Raw genomic sequence first — 19,792 nt, forward strand, 5'->3', positions numbered from 1 at the left:
AATATTCATTGCAGCATTGCTAAGTAGTAGGAAGGAATTGGAAACAACTGCAAGTGTCCTTTACTAGGGTTTTCATTCAACTTTGGTCCGTTTTTATAATGAAATATAATGCATAGCTGTTGAAAATGAATCAGACAGTGTTGTATTAAATGAAAACAAGCTTCGGGGTCTTTCATAGGTAACAGGAGCCCCATGTGCAGGACAGTGTGTGTTGTTTGCTACTATTGGAGATATGTACCATCAGTTAGCAAATTCTAGAAATACTCAAGGCTTGTCTGCAAACCCAACAACCCTACTTCAGTCTCCCTGGTAGTTGGGATTATAGACTTGCATCACCATACCTGACTTTCCTTTTTTGTTGTTGTTTGGTTGGTTTTGAGACAGGGTTGATCTGTGTAGTCCCAGCCATCCTATAACTTGCTCTGTAGACCAGGCTGGCCTCCAACTCAGAGAGAGAATCACCTGTCTCTGTCCCTCCTGAGTGCTCAGATTAAAGGTGTGTGCCTCCACAGCCTGGCCTAACTTTCCTTTTATTTTTTTAAAGACCATGCTGAAAACTGGGTAGAGATGGCACACACCTTTAATCTGAGGAGGCAGAGGCAGGTGCATCTTTGAGTTAGAGGCCAAACTGGTCTACAGAGTGAGTTCTAGGACAGCCAGCGCTACACAGAGAAACCCTGTCCTTAAAAAACTAAAAAGCAAAAACAAAACAAACAAAAAACCATATTGGTATTGTAGCCCAGGCCCTCATGTGTGCTAGACAAATGCTCTATATCCTCAGCCACCAGTTTTCATTTGTTTTGTTTTGTTTTGTTTTTTATTATTTTTATGGCTTGTGCGCTAATAGCTTTGTTCACAAAAGGAAAACTCAAAAGAAATGTGTGGTAGAGATTCATATGGCTCACAGAGTTTAAAAGGTTTACTGTCTGGAGCCTGGTATGGTAGATTAGTATGCCTATAATCAGTACACTTGGGAGGCAGAGCTAAGGGGGTCAGCAGTTTAGGGTCATCTTTAGCTACATAGGGAGTTTGAGGCCAGCCTGGGCTGTGACAAAAGGTTTGCTGTTTGCCCAGTATCGACTACTGTGTTACTTCAATGTGTCAACATATTAACTTTGGAGAACATACACAAAACTAGCAGTTACTAGTATTATACATTTTGGAGTGAGAAACTAGTCTTAATTTTGATGTATACCCTTCAGTTTGAACTTTTTTCACTTTGTGCACATATTTATAAAGCGTGTGCTTTTCCCAGTGCATAGAAATAGCTGCTGGCCACAGGAAACAGTCGAGTTGGGAGTCAGTGCAGGCAGCTTTTGGCTGGTGTGGTGACCCAGACGGCCTCTATGAGTCCACCTGTTAGTGATTCTGAGTTGTGCTCTCTCCTCAGGTGTTTAGAAACCATCTTTGAGGAACCCAAAGAACGAAATGGTACACTGATCTCGGTCAGCCAGCAGAAAAGGAAGCGTGTTTTGGAATTCCAGGATTTTACCGTCCCCCGAAAGAGACGAGCTCGAGGTAAAGTGAAGCTGGGGGGCAGCTTCACAAGGGCCCAGAAGGCGGCTCTGCAGACCCAAGAGCTGGATGCGCTTTTGATTCAGAAGCTGCTGGAACTGGAGACTTTCTTTGCCAAGGAGGAGGAGCAGGAGCAGTCAGTAAGCTGCTGAGAACACTGCAGGGTCTCCATTTTGAATCTTTTCAGACCTCCCTGGAAGAGGTTCCCTGATTTTACCCTGTGCCCAAACCACTCACAATGCCCAGTCCGTGAATTTTTACTTATTTCAAGGTGCAGCCTTTTTAGAAGCTGGTGAAGAAGGGTCCTCTAATTCTACTGCTGAGTATAGAGCCTCAGGAATGCTCCCTTTCTCCTGGGAGTGGTCCTGAATGACATCAGGCCACTTCCTTCCCGTCTCTCCCATCACAGGTGGAAGTAGCCACACATCTTAAGCAACACTAGGAATCTAAGGACTCGGTGTTTGTGCATCCACATGAAAGTTCCTCTCTGTTTATGGTGCTGCTTGACCAAGACTTAGAAACGTGGCCTGGGGGGACACCTGGTCACCTGGCCTGTGTGTTCTCACCAGCTCTTTTCAGTGATTGAGAAGGACGAACTGGTGTGTTTCCTGATCTCTGATTCTGTCTGCCCAGGACCTCTAGTCTGAGAGAATGTGTGTGTTTGTATGTTTGTGGCTTTTCCCCATATTTTCTCCCATCTGTGACTGAGGGTCACTAGTGCCAGAGGAGCCCGTCCAGGCCCCAACGTAAGTTGCACTTTTTTAATGTTGTGGTGTTATTTTCATTTTTTTCTTTTTTGTTTTTGTATTATTGCTGCATGTTTGGGGTCTTTAAATGTGATTTTAAAACACTTTGTAAGACATTAAGGAGAAAGACAATACATGTCTTAAGAGAATATGTGACAGGCATTTGATCAGCACATGGATGGGGGGAGTGTTCCCATTCATGTGTTTCAGGCAGTCCCTCCCCGTCTCCAGCTTCTCATGTAGCTCTTTAGAGGAAGCACTTTTTCATCCTCCTTCTCAGTCCTGCCCACTTCGTACACATGTCTGTAGTGACATGTATAAAAGCAGATCTCTCTCATAACCATTTTAAAAAAGATTAAGGTTGAGTGTGGTTTTCTCTGAAATGTTGATGTATGACAAAGTTGGGAACAGTGTGATAGAGGCTGGCCCCGAGCGTTTGCAGCTGCTTGAGTGCCTGCTTCAGGAGTGGGAGAGAGTTGATTGGTAGATGAGACCTAGTAATCCACTCCTCCAGCACGATCCCCCAATCCCAGAGCAGTGCTCTCTGAGAGTGCCCCGTGTGCTCTGGTCCTTTGTCAGACCTATTGGAAATGTGGGCTTGCTAGAAGGAGTGTGGTCTCTAGGTTTGTCCCGAGGAGTCTGCAGGCAGTGGGCTGCCTTGTCTGAGCAGCAGCCCCTCAAAGCTCGTCTTCCCACTGTGCCTCCCCATGCTCCGTCCTCTCCTTGTCTTTCCCACTGTCTCCCACCCTCTGCACCTCCCCCACAGTTCGCATTCAGATAGTAAGAAAGATGCTCAGCCCAGCCCCTGGACACTGGTCACCTCTTCAGCCTCCTAGTTGGTCCAGGGACGTTTCCCTGTCTGTCTGTCTGTCTGTCTGTAGAGAAGAGTGAGTGGTGCTGTGCTGGAAGGTTAGCCAACACGCCTAGGATTCTTTCACTCCCTGTTTGTCAGTGGCTAGGGAGACGGGCTGCAGCTTTAAGGTCTTCATGTGCCTTTCCTTTGTAGGTTGATGGTCTGGGCCACACTGGAAGAGAAAAATAAATATGAGCAGAGGGAAAACGTACCATGACCTTCACCACCTCAGATGTTATAAAAAAGTTAACGCACACCTGCTTGTCTGGAGGTTTTGAAGGTCATGACCCCGTAGGATTAGAAGAATGCAGGCTAGTTTGCACACTGGTCCTCAGTGATGTGTGCAGACCCTCCTGTTTTGCCCATGTTGCCCAGACCATACAGATGTGACCTGTGTTGCCCTCCATACCTCTCCCTCCCTGAGGCTGGATTCTTAGATACTGTGCTTCTCCACCTGTCGTGTTACTGCAGGGAATGGAAGGAGTTACCCAGTGCCACAGGTACATCTAAGACTGTGCATTAGACACTTGTAGGCTAGGAGGCAGTAAACGAGCCATTCACCAGTTTCACCACCAGGGTTACTGGGGCGTCCGGATCACCCAGGAGACAAAAGATGAGGTGTGCACAGCTCTGGCACCGGCAGCATGACAGACCTTCAGAATTTGCCCATGACAAGTGTGGCATTGAAAGGCTGGGAGCACTGGCCCGGACTGTTGGCAGGACTGGAGAGACCCAGCTCCATCCTGTCTGGGAATGTAGGAGGGAAACTGCAGTTCTTGGCCTTCCCTTGACAAAGGCTCTTCCACTTGGGAGACGTTGACTCACTGGGGCAGTCCATACTCAGCCGCACCTGTCTTCCCATCCAGTTTCACACCAGTCAGCCAGCCTCAGGGACACATCAGTGTCCTCAGAACCCGTGGCCTCTGACTGTGATGGGAGATATTGGTGGTTGGCCTGTCACCTGCCAGAACTACAACTCTGTTATGTCATGGGAGTGGGTGAAGTTTCTGAGGATGGGAGTTCCCAGCTCAAGTGATGGAAGTTGCCATTAAGCACAACTTGATAGAGCTCACCTCCAGAAGTTAGGATTGTGGGGAAAGAGGAGAGATCTCAGGTGCAGCCAGATTGCAGCCCATTCATTTCCTTTGCCATCTGTCAGTTTCCAGCTGCAGCAGCCTCCTTCCCTCCCGTTAGTGCCTCTCTTCTTTTCCTCTCCCTGCTGTCCTGTCCAGCCTTTTCTCTCCATTCATCTACATGTACCTCATCACCTGTTAAAGCAGATTGTGTCTGTCTTCCCCGCTGCCCTTACTGGAAGAGCTGACTGAGAGGGGGGTGCAGTGGGTAGATAGGTAGCTTTTGCCTTACTTGAGCCTGAAGAGCTCAGAAACTCATGCTGTGAATCCTAAACTTTGTGCTCCTCCAAGAGCTGTGAAAATCATGACTTTTTTTTTTTTTTTCCACAATTTTGCCTGAAAGGGTCTTTTGTGAGGGCTCCAGAGCCAACCTGAGGTCAATTCTAGATCCCACTCTGTGGGCATCCTTCCCCTGGGGCATATCTCCTGCCCTCCAGGCTAAGAACAGCAGCAAGTCTGCAGGACTGTGGCAGCAGGTCCAGGGCTGCAGTGCAGCCTAGTGGACACAGCCCTTAATCCCCAGGCTGCGGCTCCACCTCCTCTGTACCGTGTGCATTGAGATCTGTGCAAGACCAGCTTTTAGGTTGTGATACTTCCCTCCTGAACCTGAGAGGAGGGGAGTATGCAGTTGGTGCTGTCTTTAATCCCCTTGTTTTATTTCTATAGCTTTTCCCCGGTATCATGAAAAGGGCCTTTTTAATGACCACATTATGGGCGGCTGTATCCAAAGCATAAGAATTGGCCAGAGATGTGGAATGTCCTCACCTGGATTCCGTCAGGAGAGCGCTGCTTTCCTGAACTGAACTTCTGTATAGAACTGGCTAGGAAGGGAGCCTTAGTTTTGTTCAAATCTCAATTAATATTCCCTTTTAGCGCACATTGAGCAGCAAAAGCTATCTTGGTTGTGAAGCTGGGGTCCTCATAGCCACCGTCCAGCACAGCTATGCTGAGATTTGAGGCTTGTTCTGTCTTTACAAGACGGTCTGTTGAATTGGATTTGAATTCCTAACAAGAGGCCCCCTTGAGCTGGGATCTGGGCCAGTAAGTTGCTGTCCCAAGTGTTCCTATGTTATCATGGCTAATAGTTCAGTGAAATGTGTCCATCTTTGGTAATGTTGGTATACGTGATGCCCCTACAGTTCCTTTTCTGTTTGATAGTTTGTGACTCTAAATGCCCACTGTTACATGAATTAATTTATGAAAAATAAATTTTTCTTGAAAACCTTTCAGATAATTGTCAAGGCTATTTTGTTCTTAAGGCTTGGTAGTAGATTCAGATTTTGTCAGAAATGACCCAAGGGTTAGGGTTTTTTTTTTTTAAAGTTGACATTCCAGAGCCTTGTATCAAGCATTGTCCATCCCAGAATGGCCATCCTTTCTTAAAACCTGCCCCCATTGAGCACATCTTCGGAGCTCCGCCTTTGGGTAGCCTCCAGAAGCAGTCAGTGGTGAGTCCTTTCCCAGAGAAACTGGTGTCTAGAAACAGTCTTTTGGAGCAGAGTCATATCCAGTTAAATTGAATCACTGATGAAGTATTTTGTTGTGATTTTTGTTTGTTTTTTGGGCTAGGAATATGTTATTTGAAACAGGATCTTATTATGTAGCCTCACATAACCATATGACTAAAAAAAATCTAAGGTCCATTTAGAGTTCTGCCCATCTTCTCATAGCCTAGGCTGGCCCTGCTCTCACGATCTTCCTGCGTCAGTCTATTGGGATTACAGGCAAACCGCAGTGCGCTAGGTGTGGTGGTTCATGCCTGTAATCACAGAACTGGGGAGATTAAGGCAAGAGGATGGCTACAAGTTCAAGGCCAGCCTGGGCAATAGAGTGAGGCTCTATCTCAGAAAATAAAACTAAACTAGTTAGTAGTGCCTCTCACTTTCTCACACGACAGAGGAACCAGTGCACTTATAAATTCTCTGGTGAAAATGTTTCCTATGGTAGGACTGTATCTGAAGCAAGAGTATAAATCCAGTAGGCTCTGTCTGTTTAGTTTTGAAACCGTCTCATCTTCTACCCTGTCTTCCTATCAAATGACTTGATCAGTTCCTGACAGTGCGGTGAAGGCATTAGCTTCCTGAGGGTACATCTCCTCTCACCAAGCACAAACAGTGCCTCGCTTTCCTCTCGGGCTCTGGGCTTAAGCAGCAAGGACCTCCGTCCATGCAATGTTTTCTGCTGGGGAAGTGTCCTGTCTGAAGACTGTCTGCCACATGTCAAAGAGCCCTCACCCACACACAGCTAATTTTCAAGTACGGCGTTGTTACTGGACACCTCACATCACAGGTTCCTGGCGTTGGTGAGGCCTCCTGCGTGAGAGGACTAATCCTGATGCAAGACCCCTCCCGATGAGTTAGGTGATGGACTACCCTCCTGAAGGGTAGGTAGAAAACTCCTTTTTTACAGTTCTTCTGGAACTTCTTTCAAGAAGTGTTCTAGAAAAGTCCTAATTCTCCAAGTTCTGGGGTTGGAGGTAAATTTATTGTAGCATCCTTCTCGAGCCTCTGTGCCCCTCTGTCCTCAGCAACAGCTGCTCCTTTCTTCACCCCTCACCAAAGTGGTGGAGACCGTGTGAGCAGGCTCCAGCCTGGGCCCTGGTGTTCCGGAGTGCACTAGACAGGCTCCCACCTCATCGCCACGCTGACTGCTCCCATGCACCTCCCTCCCATTCCTGCATGCTTCCCTCCATCACTTCCTTCAGATCTTTGCATTCCCACATCATTGGTCTTGAAAGTGGTCCCCTCCCATTCGTAGGGGTACCCCTGCCCCCCAAGATTTTTGTTGTGGCACCACCACCTTCCTGTCTGTGTTAATAACTGTAATATAAGCTCTTCAAGATCAGGGTCTTTTATTTTGTTAGCTCTAGTCCCTCCTGGCCTCTGGTACAGTGTTTGATATTTGCAGCTGTTTACCGCCTAAACATCATTTTGGTCAATAAACTGCATAATACCATAAGATGGTAATGGAGCTGAAAAATTCCTGTGGCCTAGCAAGGTCACAGCTGTGATGATGTAATGCAGTATATTACTCAGGTCTTGGTGTTGGTGCAAACAAGCCAGTGTATTGCCAATCATGTAAAAATGTAGCACAATTATGTACAGTATATACTTGATAGTGCTAATAAATGGCTTACTGATCTGTGCAAGTTCTTATTGTATTTTAGAGTGTACGCTTGTTTTTATTTATCTATTTATCTATCTATCTATCTATCTATCTATCTATCTATCTATCTATCTATTTATTTATTTATTGAGAGACAGTCTCACTATGTAGCCCCAGCTGGCCTGGAACTCTCACTATGTAGACCAGATTGGCCTTGAACTCAGAGATGTGTGAGTAAAAAAGCTTCCTGGACAACAGGCAGCCACCTCAGCATCCCCCGTTCAGTGTGTCGGGAGGCCACAGGCGGTCAGGAATATGGTTCAGTGGTAAAGCAGTTGCCTTGCATGTGTAGGGTAGTGTCTCAGGTTCCATCTCCAGTCCCACCTTCCTCCTTCTGAAAGCAGCCACATTGAATGACAGACCTCTCCCATCTAGGTTTGTGTAAATGCTCTGTTGGCATTCACAATGTGACATTCATTTGCACCAAGAATCACCTAAACAACATCTTAGGACACATTTTCAGAATGTGTCCCTGTGTGACCGGGTGGTGGCACCTCAGAAAAGCTTCATGAATAGATGAGTGACTTGCCCATATATGGCTGCTGTACAGACCAACCAAGTCCATTTCAATGGCTCTTTTAATATTTAAAGACTGCTTAATCTCTCCTCTCTCATTCCTTGTCATTCCTCGAAGGGCCTGTGTAGTAGCTGCTCAGGTTCTGATAACACACAGTATGTGGCTCTACGAAGTTCCGGGAGCAGACATGCACTGCTGGCCTTCGCCATCTGATTGGTTCATTGGAAGTGGCATCAAATTGGAGTCCCTACTTGGGTATACTGTCAGTATGGTAAAGCTGGATACTTACATGTGTAGGAATCCTTTTAAAGGTCTCTCTCTTCCTCCATCTCTGCGCCGCCACCGCCCCCCCCCCCCCCGCCCCGCCCCGGGGCACACACACACACACTCATTTTTTTTGTTTTTTTCCTGAGACATGGTCTCACTATATAGCTGAAGCTGGACTTGTACTCCCCATTCTCCTGCCTCAGCCACCTGAGTACTGAGATTTGCAAGTACATGTCACCATGCCTACCTTAAAAAAATATTGCTTCCCCTTTAAAAGAATTAATATTTTAAACTATTGTGTATGTATGTAGGGGAGTGGAGGGTATGTGCACACGAATGTAGTACCTGCAGACGCCAGAAGTACCAGACGGAAAGCTGGAGTTGCAGGCAGTTGTGAGCTGCCTCACACAGCTGCTGGGAATTGAACTCAGGTCCTCTAGAAGAGCAGGACATGCTCTTAACCACTGAGCCATCTCTTTAGCCCCATCCCCAGCCCACACCTTTTTAAAAGATGTGTTTATTTTTATTTTATGTATACGAATGTTTTGCATGCATGTATGTAAGGGCACTATGTGTGCCTGGTGCCCATGGAGGCTAGAAGAGGGTTCTAGGTCTCCTGGAACTGGAGTTACAGAAGATTGTAGGCTGATGTTTGGGTACAAGGACCCAAATCTGGATCCTCTGGAAGGAGCCACGAATACTCTGAACCACTGAGTCATCTCTCCTCTCCAGCCTCTTTGAAACAGGGTCTCATGGAGGCAAGGACTTGGTGTGCGTGTGTGGAGGTCAGAGGACAACTTGGAGATGATGCTCTCTTTTCCCCATGTGCATTCTGGAGATTGACCTTGAGTCTTCGAGTCTGACAGCAAGTACCTTCCTGCAGAGCCATTTTGCAGGCCCCACTTTCCTATTTCCTTAAAATATATTGGGTTGGGGATGTAGTTCAGTTGGTAGACTGCTTACCTAGCAATCAAGAAGTCCTAGGTTTGAGTCCCACACCACAGTAACCAGGTGTGATGGTACATACTTTTGCTCCCAGCACTGAAGAGGTGGAGGCAGGAGGATCAGGAGTTATACTCAGCTACATTGTGATTCAAGACTTGGCATGGACTACATGAAGCTCTGCCTTAAAAAAAAAGAAGTTCAAGAAATGCAGAGAGCAAATAACAAGCACCCACACTTCCACCATCATAATAAGGATTGAGAGTGAGGATGTAGCTCAGTGGTAGAGTGTTTTCTTGGAATGCACCAGCCCTTAGGTTCAGTTCCCAGCAATACAAAAATCAACAACAAGCCAGGAGGTGGTGGCGCAAGCCTTTAGTCCCAGGACTCGGGAGGCAGAGTCAGGTAGATCTCTGTGAGTTCGAGGCCAGCCTGGTCTACAAAGCGAGATCCAGGACAGGCACCAAAACAACACAGAGAAACCCTGTCTTGAAAAAAACAAACAAAAGAAAGAAAAACCCAAGCAAACAAAAACGAAACAGTAAGGATTGGCATTGTTCATATGATTCCAAGACCAAACTCCTACTAGGCTGTCAGGCTTCAGCGTGTCTTTTTTTTCTTGGTTTTTCGAGACAGGGTTTCTCCATGTAGTTTTGGTGCCTGTCCTCGATCTCACTCTGTAGACCAGGCTGGCCTCGAACTCACAGAGATCCGCCTGCCTCTGCCTCCCAAGTGCTGGGATTAAAGGCATGCGCCACCACCGCCCGGCTCAGCATGTCTTCTTTCCATACATTTGTTGTCCTTCAGTGCCCTGTCTGCTCTCTTCCTTTTCCTCTCTCTCCCTCCATCGCCCCATAAATAACCTACAATCCAAATACTGTGCTTAATATTTAACCTCTAGATCATTACTCTTTTTATCTTCATTGTTCTCCAAGGCAGGAAAAGCTTAGTCTCAGCCTATGGCCCAGGAGAAGGTGGCCAAACAGTTAAGGGGTGGAGCATAGAGGAAGAAGTCAGGTCATGGTCACTGGTGCCATGCCCTTGGAAGGGGTATTAAGACTGGTCTTCCTATGTCTCTTGGACTTCTCAGTCACCATGAGTTCTGCAGGCCTCTTCTGTCACATGTTGTCACTGTAGTGTACCGTGCATGCCACCACAGGTTCAAAGCAATGGCCACCTTGAAACCTCCTCACGCCAAAGGAAGCCTTTCCTCTCACTGTCTTAGATGTTTTGTCTTAACGATGGGAAGGTGACAAACACAGCATTTTACTTTTGAGGTTTTCCTGGGTCAGTACACATCTGTCTAGTTTCTTTTACTGCTTTAGAGTAAGCCATCCTAGAAATGTGATTGGAGGACTGGGGAGATGGTTCAGCATGTAAAGTGCTTGCAGGCAAGCATGAGTTCCTGAGTTCGGATCCCCAGCACTGAGCCAGGGGCCGCAGCATGAATCTGTCCCTTACCACTAGAAAAGTTGAGACAGGCTGATATTGGAGGTTCACTAACTAGCCAGTCTAGACAAAGTGGTGAGCTCCAGGTTCAATGAGAGACCCTGATTGAAAGAATATGATGGAGAGTGGCAGATGAAAGATACTGGACATTGACCCTCTGGCCTGCACACACACACACACACACACACACACAATTTGAAATTTGACTGGAGACTTTCTTCTCTGATAGGAATTCAGAGTCATTTCTTATGTACAGAAAGATCCAGAGTTTTCTGAAGGTGAAATTCAAATTGGGTTCCTTTGGGAAATGAGTTATCAAGGATTATGAACATAAGCACATTGTTTAATGATTGATGTGGGAGGGCCCCAAAACACTGTGGGCAGTGCCACCCTGTTACAGCTGGTCCTTGATTATATAAGAAAACAAGCTGGGCGAGCCATGAGAAGAAAGCCAGTAAGCAGTGTTCCCTTAGGGTTTCTGCTTCAGTTCTTGCCTCTAGGTTTCTGCCTTGGTTTTCCCTGATGATGGAATGTGACCTGTAAGCCAAATAAACGCTCTTCATACCAGGCTGGTTGCTTTTGGTCACAGTCTTTTATCACAACAATATAAAAATGTAGCTGTGTGGTCACTACACGAGTGTGTTGGGTTCATGCGGGTCCGTGAAATGAAGACACAGAGGCATCTTAAGAATGAATTTAGCCTATCATGGCTGCAAGGGGGTCCAGCCTGGAAGGACTAAAGCACTAACCCTTCCCCTAGGGCAGTTTTATTTCTCTCTAATACAGTTTAGCCAGTTAATTTCCATATCTTCAAAGCAACCCAAAAGGAGCTCCCAGAGACCAATGCTAGATGCAGATTACTTGAATATCAGGTACCTTGGTTTTCAGGTTTCCTGAACCAAGTTTTGCATAGGCCTTTGATCCTTGGGGGACTCTCTGATCCTTGACTCTCAAACAAGATTCACATAGGTATGGTTAAACAAAGGAAGGATTAGGGCTAGGTGCTGCTCTCTGGAGCCAAGCCAGGAGCTCAGCAGGAATGCCGCCACATAAAGCAAACTAAGACCCCTTACAAATCTTTAAAAAGTCACATATACATGTGTTTATCTCCAGAGCAGTGTTTCTCAACCTGTGGGTCATGACTGCTTTAGGTGTTACATATCAGATATCCTGCATTTCATATATTACGATTCATAACAGTAGCAAAATTATGGTTATTAAGTAGCAATGAGATAATTTTATGGTTGGGGGTCAGCAAAACATGAGGAACTAAAGGGTCACAGCACTAAGAAGGTTGAGAACCACTGCTCTAGAGTAAACATTATAAAATGGACACAGAAATAATGCTGGTGTGTTGGTTTGAAGAAAATGGTCCCCAAAGGGAGGTGTACTATTGGGAGATAAGCCTTTGTTGGAGTGGGTGTGGTCTTGTTGTAGGAAGTGTATCTCTGCAGAGGTGGGCTTTGAGGTCTCATATGCTCAAGATACTGCTCAGTGTCAGAGACCACTTCCTGTTGTCTGCATATCAAGATGTAGGACACCCAGCTCCTTCTCCAGCACCATGTCTGCCTGCATGCCACCGTGTCGCACCATGATGATGATGGACTAAACCTCTGAAAATATAAGCCACTCCAGTTGAATGTTTCTCCTTTATAAGAGTTGCTGTGGTCATGGTGTCTCTTCACACAGTAGAAACCCTGACTAAGACAGCCAGGTATAGCTGCACATACCAATAATCACAGTACTTGGGAGGTGGATACGGGAGGATAAGGAGTGCAGGATCATCCTTGGGTATACAGGGAGTTTGAGGCCAGCCTGGGCTATATAAAACTTTGTGCTGGCTAGTTTTATGTCAATTTGACACAAGCTAGAATTACCTGAAAGGAGAGAACCTTAATGGAGAAAATGCCTCCATAAGATCCGGCTCTAAGGTATTTTCTTAATTAGTGATTGATAGGGAAGGGCCCAGCCCCTTGTGGGTGGAGCCATCCCTGAGCTGGTGGTCCTGGATTTTATAAGAATGTAGGCTTAGTAGCCAGGCTGTGGTGGCACATGCCTTTGATCCCAGCACTCAGGAGACAGAGGCAGGCAGATCTCTGAGTTTGAGGCTAGCCTGGTCTACAGAGTGAGTTCCAGGACAGCCAGGGATCCACAGAGAAACCCTGTCTTAGGAAAACAGGATGGGCACAAAGGTAAGCAGCACCTATCCATGGCTTCTCATCAGCTCCGGCCTCCAGGTTCCTGCCCTGTCTGAGTTCCTGTCCAGACTTCCTTCAGTGAACCAGGATGAACAGTGAAATAAAAGTGTAAAGCAAATAAAGCTCTTGCTCCCCAGCCTACTTTGGTCATGGTGTTTCATCACAGCAATAGAAACTTTAAGACAGACAGACCCTGTTTCCAAAAGTCAAAAGTAAAGCCCACCAAACTAAGCAAGACAAACAAGAAAAAGTGAATTACTAATCACATGGGAAAATGGGATAATTAAAATGGAAACCTGATCTCTCAAAAAGTGAGACAGGAGAGAAATGGAAATGGAGTATAATTTTATGAAATGGAAGACTCAGGCCATCTATTGTAGTCTTAACTATTGGTAATTTAATTAATGATGGACTAAATATAAAGTAAATATTGTCAGATTAAATTACAAAATAAGATCCAACAGTATCTTCTTGCAAGATACATAGCTTAAGGGCCAGGATGTAGCTAAGTGGTAGAGCACTTGTCTAGAATGCACAAGGTGCTGGGTTCTATCTCCAGAGGGCCTCAAATGTACTAAGCAAACAGTCTACCACTGAGCTACATGCCCTGCCTGAAAGAGATACTCTTTTTCTTTTAAACATAATTTTTACTGAATCTTTGCAAATTTCACACTATGCACCCCAATCCCATTTTTCTCCCAGTCCTTCCATACCCTCCTCTACCCTTGTAACCTCTTAGACCCAAAAGAAAAAAAAAAAAAACATAATAAAAACAGTCCTCTGTTTATCGCAGCCTTCTATGCATGTACCATTCTGCTCCTCCATCTTTCCTACCTCTCCATAACATATTTGTTCATCTTAGTGGCATTGGAAGTTGTGGTGTGTCACATAGTATACACTTTTATCCCATTTTCCCATGGTAAACAGCTTTACTTGCAAATATTCATTGCAAGGAGTCATTAGTCTAGTTCAAGGCCTCTGGCTTCTGCTACATCATTAATACTGGACGCTCATAGAAACTCTCAGATACCCTGCTGTTGCTCTGAGTCATGGGGATCCTGTGGCTATGAATCTGCAGGACCAGCCCCTTTGGGCCATCCAGCAACTCACAGATGGGGAGGGCCAACTCAAAGCCCTGGATCTGGGCCTGGGAGGTAGCTGAGTTGGTCAGCCCATCAGCTCTGCCAAGCCCATGCCATTGTGCCCACACCCTCCTGTGTTTGGTAGCTGGCAACAGCCAGGGCCATCTGGGGCCAGAAGAGATACTCTTAATTGTGTGTGCGTGTGTGTGTGTGTTATATACACACACACACACATACACATACATATATATGTATGTATGTATATTATATATGTATGTATATGTTTATATATATATGGAGCATACAGTGGAGGCCAGAGAACAACCTTGGGTGCTGTTCCTCAGGAGCTATTGGCTTTTTTTTGGGTGGGGGATATAGTGTCTCCCTGGCTTGCTCACCATGTAGGCTCCCTCTCTCCTTCCTCCCTTCTTCACTTCCTCCCTTCTTCTCTTCCTCCCTTTCTCCCTCCCTCTCTCTCCCGCAAAATATATGTGAAGAAAATTGGCAGAACTAAAAGGGAGAATCTAGGTTATAATTAGGTGGAGTGCTTGGATAGCTTGCACAAAGCCTTGGTCTCAACCTGCATCATGCCATAAACTGGACATGATGGAAAGCAGGGCGTGGTGGCACACACTTTTAATCCCAGCACTCAGGAGGCAGAGGCAGACTGATCTCTGAGTTTGAGGACAGACTGGTCTATAGAGAAAGTTCCAGGGCATCTAGAGCTCCACAGGGAAATTCTGTCTCAAAAAAAAAAGCAACTCCTGAAACAATTAAATGTGCAATATACTCCTAAGTCTGCACCCGAGAGAAATGAAATCACTTGACCTTAAAAGTTGTATGTGCATGGCCAGTGGTGGTACACACCTTTTAATCCCAATACTCAGGAGGCAGAGGCAATCAGATCTCTGTGAGTTCAAGGCCAGCCTGGTGTACAGAGTGAGTTCCAGGACAGCCAAGGCTACATAAAGAAACTCAGACTCAAAAAGCAAAAGAACCCCCAAACCAAAAACTTTTATATGAATGCTGACAGCAGCTGTATTTATAATTGAAAACACACTGTCTTAGTTAGGATTTCTAAAGCTGTGATGAAACACCATGACCAAAAACTTGAGGAGGAAAGGGCTTATTTGGCTTACATATCCTGAGTCACGGTCAATGAAGGGAAGTAAACTCAAACAGGGCAGGAACCTGAAGAAAGGAGCGGATACAGAGACCGTGGAGGGGTGCTGCTGACTGGCTTGCTTCCCATGGCTTTCTCAGCCTACCTTATTATAGATCCCAGGCCCACCAGCCTAGGGGTGGCACCACCCACAACGGGCTGAGCCTTCCCCCATCAATCACTAAGAAAATGTCCTAATGCCTGCCTACACCCAGATCTTACGGAGGTTCCCTCTTCTCAGATGACTCTAGCTTGTGTCAAGTTGACATAAAACTAGCCAGCACATACACTAATCCAAATACACAAGTTACAAGAGTACACATACTATGGTATTACATTTATATGAAAATTTAGAATAGGAAAATCACTGGAATAGGAAGTAGGTTGGTGGCTGCCTAGGACTTTAGTGAGGACAACAGTAGTGCATAGAAATTATCACTGAACAGAATGGGTTTTATCTGATAGATGATAAAATATTCTAAAAATGAATGATATTGCTTGCACATCTGTATATATGAAGCCATTGAATTCACACTTAAAACGTGAACTGAATGTTATATGAGTTTTATCTCAATAAAGCCCCTGTAAAAGAAAATAAAATACTCATGGTAGGTCACACTTGTAATCCTGGTACTCAGGAGGCTGAGACATGAGGATCATGACTTCAAGGCCAGTATAGGTTACATAATGAGTCTCAGGCCAGCCTGGGCTACATATCATGACCCTGACTCAAAAATAGAAAATTGAGAGCTGGAGAGATGGCCGGCTCAGCAGTTAAGAGCATGTACTGTTCTTCCAGAAGACCTGAGTCTGATTCCTAAGCACCCATGTCAGGCAGTGCCCCGCCCTGCCTGACATAACTCCAGTTCCGGGGGAGGGCACCTGCATGTATGTAACATATACACAGATGCATAATTTAAAATAATAAAAATAAATCTCTAAAAAATAATTAGGGGCTGGAGAGATGGTTCAGTGTTTGAGAATACTTGATGCTCTTACAGAGGGCCCAGGTCCAGTTTCTAGCTTCCACAGGATAGTTGACAACCATCCCCAACTCTGCCTCCAGAGGATCTGACACCTTAACTCTATGGGCACCATACATGCATGTGATGCATGTACATCCATGTAGGCAAAAAACATAGACACATAAGATAAAATTTAATTTGCCATACTAATACAATTGAGAAAAATAACATGCTTAATAGATGCAAAGAAGTAACTTTTTAATTTTATTCTAAATTAAATTGTTATATTTTTGTTGTTCCCTGTGCTTTTGGTGTTATACTCAAGAAGTCACTGTTAAATCCAGCAAATAAAATTTCTTAGAGGTCAGCCTGGTGATGGGTGATGCACACCTTTAACCCCAGCACTTGGGAGGCAGAGGCAGGTGGATCTCTGTGAGTTTGAGGCCAGCCTGGTCTACAGAGCGAGTTCCAGAACAGCTAGGACTACACAGAGAAACCCTGTCTTGAAAAAGCAAAAAAAAAAAAAAAAAAAATGGGTTAGAGAGATGGCTCAGTAGTTAAGAGCACCAGCTGCTCTTCAAGAGGACTTGAATTTGATTCCTAGTACCCACAGTGAGCAGCTCAAACTTCCTGTAACTCCAATTACAAGGACTCCAAGGCCCTCTTCTGGCCTCCACCAGCACCAGCACACATGTCGTGTACATACAGAGACTCAGGCACACACATGGTCCTAGTTGCTTTCAGTTGCCGTGATTAAATGATGACCACAGGCCAGCCTGGTCTACAGAGTGGGTTCCAGGACAGCTAGAGCTGTTACACAGAGAAACCTTGTCTTGAAAAACCAAAAAAACAAGACAACCAAACAAAAAACCACGACCTTAAACAACTTGGGGAAAAGGGTTTATTACATTTTACAGATTAGAATCAATAATCGGGAGACTTCAAGGTGAGATATCTACAGCAGAAAACACAGAGGAATGCTTACTGGACTGCTGGCTCTAGCTTGCTCAACTACCTTTCTCATACAGGATAGGCCCACCTGCCCAGGGACAGTACCACCACAATGGGCTGGACCCTCCTACATCAACCAACCATCAAGGAAATACCCCACAAACATGCCCCCAGGCCATCTGATAGAGGCCAATTCTTCAACTGGAGTTCCCTCCTCTGGAGTGTCTCTAGTTTGCCCTAAGCTGACAATAAAAAACTAATCAGCATGTACATTCACATAAAATACAAAATCTTAAAGTTTTCCCTTGCGTGTTTTTAAGTTTTGCTTTCAAAAAGCATTTAAGTGTGTGTGTGTACATTTGCACACAAGTTCACATGGGACAACTAACTTCCACGGGGACCCACCTTAGGTGGGCCGGCCTGGTAACCAGTGCCTTTATCCACTACGCCATCTCACCAGCACTCTAAATAGTTTTAAGTGCAGATTTTTAGATCCCATTTTAGTGTAAAGTATAAGTCGAATTCATTTTTTCAGATATATACATTTTTTTTATTTTTATTTTTTATGTGTATGGGTGTTTTACCTGCATGTATGTCTGCTCACAACTTGCATGCCTGGTGCCCTCTGAGGCCAGAGAGGGGATGGGATCTCTGGAACTGGAGTCACAGACAGTTGTGATCTGCCATGTGGGTGCTGGGAATCGAACTGGCTCCTCTGGAAGAGCAATTAGTGCTCTTAACCACTAAGCCCCATCTCTCCAGCCTTCATTTTTTTCTTTTATTATAATAGTGTTTTTCATTTTGCTCCTTTTTTTTTTTTTTTTTTTTTTTTGGTTTTTCAAGACAGGGTTTCTCTGTGTAGTTTTGCGCCTTTCCTGCAAATTACTTTGTAGACCAGGCTGAGTTTTGTTCCTTTTTAAAAAGGTATATACAGTATATTTATTCCATGTTTTCAAAAGAATTGAAAAAACGTCAAATTGTGTATAGTCATTGTACAGTATTACCACTGTGTTACATAAGGCTTTAAAAAAAAAAAAAACACAAGGTCTATGTAGCCTAGGCTGGCCTGGGATTCAGGACACTCCAAAGTGCTGGGAATCCTGCATTATTTTGAAACAATTTACCTCATCCCTTTGAATTACAACACTCAATTCCATACCAATAGTATGCTGAATGTGTGTTTCTTTTTCAGACTTTTGAAAAACCACATCAAAGGGAGGTATCTCTTCTAATACCAAATCTGTTACTTGCAGGTTCTTTTGTTTTGTTTTGTTTTTTGAGACAGGATTTCTCTGTGTAGTTTTGGAGCCTGTCCTGGAACTCGTAGAGCAGGCTGGCCTCGAACTCATAGAGGTGCTGGGAACAAAGGCTTGCGCCACCACTGCCTGGCTTGCAGGTTCTTTTTAGTGGCTGGTTTTGCTGTAACTGAATTTAAATAACTACACGGAAATAATCTCACGCACTGATTAGCATATCCTTCTCTTATGTCAAATATCTGGTGAAGACGACTATGCTTAACATAAGAAAAATCGGGACTTCTTTCAGGTTTTGCACCCATGTTCAGCCATTTTTCTAGGGCTTTAAAAAGGAAAAAAAAAGTTCAGAAAAAAAATGGTTTTCGACATCGTTGATGTAGAAATACTGGGTTTTCTATCATACAACTTATGAGCCCTTTGCCTATTAATGTGCCCTTGAGCAATTGCTTAAACTCGCTGACCTCTTTAAAAATGGGAATAATGTCCCAGGGCTGGCTGCGGGTCTCCAAGTCAGCGCTTAGAAAAGTGTCAGGTACCACTGAAAAATCGTTTCCCCCTCACAACTGAAAAGACCATCACTCACAGCAGGAGCCTAGTTTGACAGCTTTCTGCATGTCTACAAGCCCCTCGCCCTCTAGAGCCCCAGGCAGCAAGCACAGCCGTGATGTGAGAACCGAAGGACGCCCGGCTCCAGGGGATTCAACGCCTTCTTCCGGCCTCCGCGGGCTCCCGCATACAGGTGGCATGCACACACGGAGCACAGGGTGGCTCAGATTTTTTTGGGTGCAGGAGCGACATACCCTACGGCTTCATGCGCATGCCAACACATGCGCCAGGGGCGCAGTCACCAGGCGCAGTACGCAGAGACTTCCGGGGCCAGCCCTTCGCTTTCCTGATTGGTCCGACGACCACACAGGCGTGCGTACGAGGGCGGAAGGGGGCGTGGCTGCTAGGAGGAGTTGAGATGGCGGCGTCAGGGGGTCGCCCGTACGTGCGCTCCCTACCTGGAGTCATGCCGTGGCGGTGCAGGTACGGCCTGGCGGGAGGCTGCTGGGGCGGGGGCCAGCCTGGACCAAGCCAGATTCTGGGGAGAGGAGCCATTTATCGTCGCGGGCTCGCCGCGAGTAGGTCTGACAGGAATGACACGGAGCCACCTTTACCTTGGCTCAAGCGCTGGCGCTACAGCTACCGCGTGGACTGTGAAGTGAGTTTGGGTGTGGCCTGAAGGCTCTCGCTTGTCCTTTCCGGCTAGGTGGAAGTGCCCTGGGACAACAAAACTGATGGTCCCTAGAGTGGAAGCAGAGCTGAATGCCCTCTCTTGAGTGTTTGCATCCCTGGCAGGATGGTGTGATCAGGAAGAGCACAGCGCTGCCAAGCGACTTTCACTTGGGTTCTAAAGCTTTGAGGCGAAAGGATTAGATGTGGTTATCTGAAAAGTCTGTTGTGGAATTGTGGTCCTTATCCTGCTGACCCACACGTCTCTGTTCCGTAAGTTCCTAGGCTGCTACAGGTGGAAGAGACCTGAGGGATCTTATAAATGCCATTCATTTTTCCGTCTGTTTGAGACAAAGTTTCGTTATGGAAGCCAGGC

At 45.7% G+C, this 19,792-nt stretch overlaps 2 protein-coding genes across 8 annotated transcripts in view; both read left to right on the forward strand.

Moving 5' to 3' along the window:
- Prr14l (proline rich 14 like) overlaps positions 1-7,407 on the forward strand; it is a 78,690-nt gene extending 71,283 nt beyond the window's left edge. For 3 of the 4 annotated variants that reach the window (XM_052736280.1, XM_052736276.1, XM_052736277.1), the window contains one exon: positions 1,391-7,407. In XM_052736280.1, coding sequence (XP_052592240.1) covers positions 1,391-1,667 — 277 coding nt within the window. In that variant the 3' untranslated portion in view covers positions 1,668-7,407. The remainder of the gene's footprint in view (positions 1-1,390) is intronic. The other variant, XR_008217678.1, reaches the window with a different exon arrangement.
- Positions 7,408-19,133: 11,726 nt separating this feature from the next.
- Positions 19,134-19,792, forward strand: part of Pisd (phosphatidylserine decarboxylase) — a 46,658-nt gene continuing 45,999 nt past the window's right edge. Inside the window, exon 1 of one of the 4 annotated variants that reach the window (XM_052736295.1) lies at positions 19,134-19,230. Coding sequence is in view for 2 of the 4 variants with exons in the window: in XM_052736298.1 (XP_052592258.1) it covers positions 19,166-19,230 (65 nt within the window). In the remaining 2 variants the exon portion in view is untranslated. Of the gene's footprint in view, positions 19,231-19,272; positions 19,406-19,792 lie in introns of those variants that run through there. The other 3 variants (XM_052736298.1, XM_052736299.1, XM_052736296.1) reach the window with 3 other exon arrangements.

The sequence above is a fragment of the Peromyscus californicus genome, unplaced genomic scaffold (genome assembly GCF_007827085.1).
Source record: "Peromyscus californicus insignis strain IS unplaced genomic scaffold, ASM782708v3 Scaffold_13__1_contigs__length_99412109, whole genome shotgun sequence".
NCBI lineage: Eukaryota > Metazoa > Chordata > Mammalia > Rodentia > Cricetidae > Peromyscus > Peromyscus californicus.